This window comes from Limulus polyphemus, unplaced genomic scaffold, assembly GCF_000517525.1.
Source record: "Limulus polyphemus unplaced genomic scaffold, Limulus_polyphemus-2.1.2 Scaffold5438, whole genome shotgun sequence".
Classification (NCBI taxonomy): Eukaryota; Metazoa; Arthropoda; class Merostomata; order Xiphosura; family Limulidae; genus Limulus; species Limulus polyphemus.
The window spans coordinates 48,509-58,047 of record NW_013671048.1 but is presented as its reverse complement, the minus strand read 5'-3'; the positions used below and the strand labels follow the sequence as shown (position 1 = coordinate 58,047).

General features: G+C 34.2%; 1 protein-coding gene across 1 annotated transcript; it reads left to right on the top strand.

Annotated features, from left to right (window-relative positions):
• The first annotated feature begins 3,394 nt into the window (after nucleotides 1-3,394).
• Nucleotides 3,395-4,510, top strand: LOC106472580 (beta-1,3-galactosyltransferase 5-like). The gene has a single exon (XM_013933234.1). It carries the CDS (start codon nucleotides 3,395-3,397, stop codon nucleotides 4,508-4,510), a length of 1,116 nt encoding a protein of 371 aa, XP_013788688.1.
• The last annotated feature ends 5,029 nt before the right edge of the window (nucleotides 4,511-9,539 follow it).

The following is a 9,539-nucleotide window of genomic DNA, read 5'->3' as shown; positions in this document are numbered from 1 at the left end:
TGGTGATGACTACCTGCCTTCCTCTAGTCTTACACTGTTAAATTAGGGACAGCTAACGCAGATAGCTGTCGTGTAGCTTTGCGCGAAATTCAAAAACAAACAAACTTAGCTATATAAGCTTAGTTATATCATTCAAATAAAGTTTTAAACACAGCCTAATACATATTTTGATGTCATTATTGTTTTTATGTGGAAATGCAAAGGCATCTTTATTTTCCAAATAAAACAAAACCTTAAAAGAAAAAGAATGATGTATCCACCATGCTTAAAGCTTAATAGTTTTAGGAAAGTCTTATTTTTATCACACATAAACGAATGAGTTACGCTTCTATTAACATATATATTTATCATGATATTATTTTATAATCGATCTAAATTTTTAACTCATTTCATTATAGCATTTTTCAAGCATTTTGAATCATTTAAATAACTGTTTTTGTCAATTTGAAAGATACGTCCATATCAAGATAAAAGAGAAAATGTTTCCATATGAAATAAATATATCACTTACTTCAGAAAACTTCCGCTCCTTTAAATCAAACCTTAATATTTGTTGCCTCTAATAATGCAGAAAAATAACAAAAGAACATACTGATTTCACATACTAAAAAACATACCATGATCAGTGATAAAGGTGAATTTTTTCCCCGGGTACCACCATGGCATGCACATTTCAGAAAGCACTTTGGTCTAGTCTCTTTGTTTATTACATAAGTATTCAGAACCTGTATGAGTCTGTAATCAAAGAAATTCATAATATTCTGGTTTTGCAATGTATATAATTACGTCAATTCAACAGTATTTTATAAACAACAAGCAAGTTTACGATTACCCGTTCTCAGCCCTGGGAAGATTTACTTGATTATATGCTAACGCGTGATCCCGTCAGCTCGTTGATTATTTGTTGCCCCTATTCACACTTCGCACCACACCTACAGCATGAAACTTAGTTTTTTTTTGTTTTTTTTTGCGTATCCATTCATTTATTGGTCGTCAATTTAAAATCGCTTGCTCAGGTAGACCCAGCCTTCTTTGCGCCGCTGACAATAATATTTATTTCTGGTTATGTTTAAAACAGGTAATCAATACGAGTACTTCACACTTTTGTGTCACTAAGTTAATAAAAAATAGTCGATGAAAGCAAACTCCAAAAACTGAAAGATGCTCCTATCCTCTGATTGTTACAGAATTTTATATAATCAGTAGAAATACTTAAATTGATCGTTTTCGTATAGATTTGTTTATAGTTAAGCGCAAAGCTACGCAAAGGGTTTCTAGCGTTGTAAGTCCTCAGACATGGAGCTGTGCCACTAGGGGTGGGGGGCTTGTCATATAGAAGGGCTTAAACTAATTTTACTTTGCTCCATAGTTTTTAATTTTCATATGTACAGTCAACAAATTTGCTATTGTCAGTTTAAAACAGTGAATCATACTCCCAAGTAAGTCATTCAAGTAAACTTTATATATATTTTCTTTTTGTCCAGTGTTAAAACATATGTTAAAAGCATTTTAAAACAGTTTATGATTTTCTTTTTCGTCATATAAAATGACTGAAGTATCTAAAGTCAATATAATATTTAAGTACCTAATGAAATCTATTTTTAACTCATGAAATTGGGAAAGAACATTGCGTTACTTTGCACATATACCAATTTTACAAAGCGGACTGATATATTGTTTTATGTGATGCGGTTTTCAGGGTCAATACAGTGTTTATCTTGTAAGCGTTATGTTTAAAATGACATTTTTAGTGTATGGAAAAATTATTAATTGTAACTAATAGCCACTCAAACTGCAATCTGCGGATCGCGAGTTCGTAAAACGCAACCCAAAATTTGACGGTGGGTGGTGTTGACTAGCTGCCTTCCCTCTAGTCTATCACTTCAAAATGAGGTGCAGATAGCCCTCGAGGAGCTTTATGCGAAATTCTACAAACAAACACCAATATCAATTTGAATGTTTAAAGAAAGAATACTTCTTATTTGTCATTCACAGACTCGTTCCAATGTGTCGAATTCAATAATAGTAAAGAACTATAAGAAGATGTATCCTCAGAATATACGGAAGTTACGTTTTACCAGAGAGAGTTCTTCTACGAACATGGTGAACTTGCTTATAAAGCAATTTATAAAAAGTGGTATTAACTTTTAATGCTTAAAGAATGCTAATGAAATTCATGTGTTATATAAAGATTTTATTGCTATATTTCAAAAGATTTTAGATAGATCAACTCATCTTAATAAAGGTGCTAAACCAAACTTTTACAACCAGTAATTTTTTTTTAAACATTAAGTTCCATTTTTAATCCCTTCACACGAACAGTATTTTGTGAATATATATACTTTTAGTGTATTTTATTTTTCCTCTCTCTATTAATTCTAGTTACAGTGTTTTTTTAGTTTGTTTGTTTGTCGAATTTCGCGTAAAGCTACTCGGAATCGCTTATTTGGAAGTGGTAGACTAGAGAGAATTGAGTTTGTTAATACTATTCACCGCCAACTTTTGGGCTACTCTTTTACCAACAAAAAGTAGAATTTACCGTCACAAACCACTGATAGGGAAGTATGCTTGGTGATGGTATTCGAACATACGAGCGGAAAATTGAGCGTCCTAATCAGCAGACCGTCCCAAGACACAGTTTTAGCTTTTTATATTTTGTTTTTCGATGTAATTAATGATGCACTCGTCAATACACATCGCCCCCCAGTGGCACAGCGGTATGTCTGTGGACTTACAACGCTAGAAACCGGGTTTCGATACCCATGGTGGGCAGAGCACAGATAGCCCATTGTGTAGCTTGTGCTTAATTCCAAACAAACAATACACATCAGCGTTCTAAATTTGTTTCTTAGCAAAAACACATTTTTTCTAAATACCTCCTTAGGAAATTACATCACGACAAATTGTATCACCTCCAAGTTTATAATTTATACTTTAGAATGCAAAATAAAAAAAATTAAAATCTATTTTTGCTTGTGTTTTGGGGACTGATAAAACTTTAGAATTCGTTTTTTGTAAACCTCTTTTTTTGTAAGTAACATTCAGAACATTTTTATTAAGCCTATATACCGACAATCTAAAGTTTCAAAGAAATAATCTGTAAAAATGTTTACTTTAAAAGCATTTGATTGAGTTTTGTTTAAAGCTTTGAAGCGATTATTGAAACATTTGAACAGATAAAAAAGTCTATGTTAAAACACTTTTGTTGGATAAAACTAACAAACGGATACTGAGATAATGTTTTTATGAATAATTATACATTTTAATTAAAAGTGCCATTTCAAAATGGCACAAAATACTATATATAAATAATTACATAGTGTTTATAATTGTTTTAGTTTTATTTCTGCTGAAATTTAACTATTAAAATTGATTTGGTGGTGTTCCAGAGTCAATGGTTCAGAATCTTAAGGACACCTTGAGGAATGTGAGAGGTAGATGGGTAAAGACGTCATGCTTATTCCTATGGTTATCAGCTGTGGGATGGCTTCTCTTTACCTTTACCAGAACAATAAAACTTCAAGAGTTCCAGAACCTTCCAAATACAGTGGAGTACACCATAGAGCTGAAGAAATACCAAAGCATTGCCCACTTCCCTCGAGGAGTCTTGTCACTTCCCGGCCCAAGGGAACTTCTTCATCTCAAGGATTTCAAGTTCTACAATAGTAAACTTAATGTGTGTAAGAGTAAAAACTCGCTTGTTCTCGCACTAGTCCACACGGCTCCTAATCATTTTGTACATCGGAAAATAATTCGAAGTACGTGGGGTTCGGTACATCACTTTCGAAATTTAACGTTTAATGTTGCTTTCCTTCTTGGCCAAACTAACAGAAGACTACAGTCGAGAATTAACCAAGAAATGAAACAGCACTGTGATATTATTCAGGGTTCCTTCGTGGATTCATATAGAAATTTGTCTTACAAACACATGATGGGCTACAAGTGGGCCATGGAGTTTTGTCCGAACGCCATAATGATATTCAAAGTAGATGATGATGTATATGTTGACAGTTTCCAGATTTTAAACTTCCTCTATTCTACTTTCGGTTTGAAACCCTTCAATATATTAGCTTGTTCTGTCATATCCTCCGGCACTTTAACTCACAGGAGCGGAAAGTGGGGTGTCAGTCGAAGTGAATTCAGTTTCGATATGTACCCTGAGTACTGTTCTGGAATGGGGTACTTCGTTTCTTTAGACATTGTCAAAGACATTCTCGCAGCAAGTAGATATGCCCCATTCTTCTGGATTGACGATATATTTGTAACAGGTCTAGTAGCTGAGGTACTGAACTTGAATAGGCTGCCCATCAACGCGCATACTTCAGATAGGCCCGAAGAAATGACCAAATGGTTACGGCAAGGAAAAGGACCAAGTCCATACATGTTAGGATTAATAAGTCCACATAACGGAATGGAAATTCTTGCAGCTTTATGGAATAAAACAACAATTAGGGCGAATAACTACACTGGGAATCTTTATATTAAAAACAATCCTAAGTATTTGTGTTGATTGCACAAAAGGTTGTCAGTATGGTGATAAATTATATGATAAAATATGAGAATACCTTTACATAGGATACGAATAATTGTGAGAAAAACAACAACTTCAATTTAAAGCTATTCACCAAAATTTTCCGTGTATCATGTAATTTTATACATGTATAAATCCACTATGTAGATTTGTAACATAAACCGTTTTGAAATCTAAGGTTAATTAAACCTGTCGGTTTCACACTACTAGAAAAGTGAAACATTTTTCAAGTAACATTTATACTTCTTATGAAGCTGTGAAAAAGCAAACTTTTTTTTTTGTTTTACAAAACAATATTCATTGGAAGCTTTGACTATACATTATAACAACATGGTTTTTCTTTCTTTTTGGATGATATGCAAATTATGAGTGTGTGGCTCAGAATATTCGAGGCCATTTTTTATGTCTAGTGCTTGCTTACTAAGTAAATTAGTACTGTTTTATTGCCTAAACTGTAAAGATAAGTATGATAATTCTTCTGTATGATCAGGGAATAAATTGGATCGGAACGGTCTCGAACGACCTTCCGTCTCTTGAGGATTCAAGCTATTAGCGTTCCTGATTGGAATATACAAGAAGACATAATTTAATATTTAAATATGATCTCAGGGAGTGTGCGTCCTCTGTGTTAACGTACTGTGATCCATTATTTGTGATATTAACTGGGCTTTTTTGCAGTTTGTAGTGGAATGTAAAAATATTTATCTTTGTTTCAACTTCTTTCTCCTCACGTAAGGATTGAGCAACGCTTGGGAAACTAATCCCATATAATATATATATAAAAACGGATGGTTGAAAATAAGAGATAAATTAAGCTTTTAACTTTCTTTCTCTCACAATCAATTGAATACCCTTATGTCAGAAAACCTTCCCAGTTGGTGTTAATGATACTGTTTAATACATCCAACCAAATATTTCACGAAAAAATTCACTGATTCCAACGAAATTATTAGATACACAATATGCTTTTTTTAAAGAAAATAAAACTATATTGTTGCGAAGACTTTCGTTTATTATTGTTGTTCTGTAGCTTTTTTAACGTTAATTATGATAAACAAAAACTATTATAACAAGAAACAAATATTAATTCTACTCTCGTTAGCTAACCATTTTTTTGCTCTAGCTAAAATATTCGGTCACAAAAGTTACATATTTATAAAAAACCACTTGGACAGGACAGAGTCTGACAGAGTAACGAATCGAACTGTTTGAAAACAACGTGACTTTATGAATAAAAGTACGTAATACACGTAAGGGCGCACCTGCATCTTACAGTAGCGGCATAAAAATCTACTTCACATATAAATAAAAATGGAACCAAGGTCAACTAGACACGTGGCCCACTGGTCCGAGGTCAACAAGACGAGTTATAAAGTTACTTACTGTCATGGAATTGTTGAGGTTTCAGTTAGCATTACTGGAACATATATCAAATATCTAAGAAAGAACAATACATAGGAAGTCCCATACATAATGATGTAAGATAGAGAACAGTTGGATAGACTGATTTTTAGAAACAATTTTGTTAATTTAAATACTGCTATATTTATAGTTTAACAATGATCTTTATGCTCTGTTTCCTGCTAACCGTTTATTTTTTTCTTACTAGCAGCGACATGCAAAACATTTGCGGTAGTTTTCATACTCTTCGCTTGAATTTTCCATGGCATTTTCGCTACGCTTTCTTGCAGGCATTATGTGTTAGATCGATAAATATTTTACGCGGTTAGGCAAACAAATTCACGTAGTCGTAAATTTATTTAATAAAACTACACGTAAAGTAAACAATAAAGTGTAGTAATAGTATTTATAAGAGTGTACAGAGTATGAAACAGTTATGACCGTTCAATGTATGACACTGTTTTGCAAGTTGAAACAACGAAACTCACAAAAACGAAAAACAAGACTTGTACTAAAGTAAAATGTAGCTAAAAATTGTTTATAGCAGTCTAGGAAAGGAACCAAAACTACATTATTGCAAAGTAAATTACATGTAAAGTTGTAATGAAGGCAAACTTAGCTGAATATGCAGAAACGTCTGAATGCGTGTTCACAATGTAATGAGCTTATGATTTTGAATGAACTGCGCCTGCGTATTTTAGACGTAAAAAAGTCGATAAAGCCCATAGCAACTGTGTGTCTGTGTGTTGTTTTGTTATAGCAAAGCCACATCAGGGTACCTGTGGTGTCTAACGAGGAGAATCGAACCCTGATTTTAGCATTGTAAATCCGAAGACTTACCATTGTCTCATCGTGTGACAGCAGTTGCATTTAGTGTAATGTTCATTTTTTAGGAAATTACTTTCGGGTTAAGTGATGTTTATGTGAATTACTTTGCAAATAAAAAAATCGAAGCTAGTCGTCATGTGATGGCAACGACATTGTGCAACCGTGTAGCATAATCGTTGCATTAATCAAAAAAAAGGTAAGGTGATTCTGAATAGAAAAGCCAGTATGCAATCCAGACTCCTCGGACGATATGAGACTTGTAGCATTTGATCGTGAAATTTGCGAGAACAGTTCCGGACAGACAAGGTCTGACATTTCCAGGTGGTTATGTCGCTCGACTCGCAGTTTGAGGGTCGCGGGTTCGAATTCCCCCTCCCACCAAATATGCTCGCCCTTTCAGCCGTGGTGGCGTTATAGTGTGACGGTCAATCCCATTATTCGTTGATAAAAGAGTAGCCCAAGAGTTGGAGGTGGGTGGTGATGACTAGCTGCCTTCCCTCTAGTCTTTCACTGCTAAATTAGGGACGGCTAGCGCAGATAGCCCTCGTATAGCTATGCGCGAAATTCAACACAAACCAAACCAAAACCGGACAGACAAAGGCAAGTGTATTAATTATTTATATAGCTTCTTCTACTAACATCTTCTAGGTATAATAAGTTATATTTTATTCTTTAAATCAGCTTCTAACACTCCACAATTACTGTATCAGTCATTTAAAAACGAGAATTATCGTGACAAATACGCTTACAACGTAAACGTTTTTCAGTGTTCCATCACAAACACTTTTAATTAGAATTTTTCAGAATAATTTAATCTTAGAGCACTGACTTATTAAATTAACATTTGAAACGGTCAAACACGTTATCATTTACCTCAAAACAAACCATTTTAGCTTTGGGTTATTTTAAGCGACAAACATCTCCATTTTTGAAGAAGAAAAAAGCTTCTCCCCGATGGTTCAGTGATAAGCCTGAAGGCTAAAATGCTCAAAATGATGTTTCAATATGCGCGGTGAGCACAGTACAGATAGCACATGGTGTATTTGCTTGTTTGTAGTATAAGCACAAAGCTACACAATGGGCTATCTGTGCTCTGCCCACCACGGGTATCGAAACCTTTTAACAAATACATTCATACATTTTATTTTAAGTATGGTAGAAGTTTTGTTGCTAAAAGTGGCATTCAGGGCGTTTCAGTAACAGCCTCTCATAACTTAGACTTGATACTTCTGTTACAGTCTTGAATTGTTTTAGAGTGGTTTTTAGTTACAAGCTACACTAACTAAATAGTTGGCAAACAATTATTTTGCAAAGCCACTAGCCACTAGTTAAGGCTGTAATTGAGAGCTTATTGGAGATAATTTCCCCGTGATGAATATCATGTTTAAGTTAATCCGATCCACCGATTAGATCCCAAACATGATAAGTTGATGGAGGTACAAAGTGTGTTTTGCAGATCTAACAATTACTATCCTAGAATCTAGCTTAAAGCCAACACCATTATTTCTTGTGGAAATTACGTAAAATTGATATACGTAGATAATGTATTTCCAAACGTACTAAAAAAAAGCACCCATTCAACTAATAATTGACCAAGAGAGTAGGATTAGAAACACATATTCACATTAGTGGCACTTCATACACATATGGGATAAAATTCACATATTTTATATTAGTGGCACTTATTTACTCGACTAGGATAAAATTCATACACGTACACATTAATGGCACTTCTTACACATCATGGACAAAATCAATACAATGTCACGATAACAGTCTGTATGTCAATCTCTCAATGGGCCAGTTGGATTTGAACAGCTTGAGCTGGTTTAAAATGAAACTGCATAACGTCCCCCCACCCCCCTATCTCACACACAGAAGTCCTAGAGAAGAAGTAATAACCACGGTCTTTCTTAGACAATGACCAATATAGTTGTTTGAAAATGAACTAGCCATAAAAATGATGGTCACTAGTTCAGTTAATAAACTAGATATACTTCTGCAGGTTCCCCGAAAGTGTTCTGTTTCAATAGTGCATAATTCTTCTCGTAATTAATGGCATGCGCACGTTTTACTAACGTCACGACAGTACAAATTGCAATCTTAAGCGTTCCATACGTGACATCATTTTAATGTCTACTGATTGACTGACAGACAACACACTACTGTATTGTGGTGTGAGTGGTTAAAATAGATGACTGCTCCAGGCGGCCTTCGGCCCCTTTCGGGGAAATAAGATCGATGGCCTGATTGCGAAATCCACTAAATACCATGACAACAGTTTGATGTATCACCTTTTCTCAAGAAGCATGATAAAACAAACATTCACAGTTTAGTGAATCCTTGATGTTTAAAAACAATCAGATATACAATCACAGTTTAAAAAAGCTGGCAAACATGTTACTAACGACGTATAACAATAATTAAGCAAAAACCTTTTAGTTTCCTGTCTTCAAACAGCAAAGATATTAGACGTCAAAATAATCCGGTCAGCAATGCGTTATTAATGATTGCGTTCAAATTAAAGTTCTCAAAATATTTCAACAATTTTATCTGTTCGAGGTGAATCAAGTTACTTAATACTTTACCTGACAACTTTAATTAATTTCGTGGCTCAAGTTGCGTTGCGCTAGTAACATAAACATAACTATAACCTATAACTATGTGTGTTTAAAAGGAGACAGAATCGTTCTTTAAAAAGTATTATGTCATACTCGTTTATAGAAAATTAGACGTCTCTTTAGCTGACAATAAGTAAAATTCCTTACGTTTAGTAAAG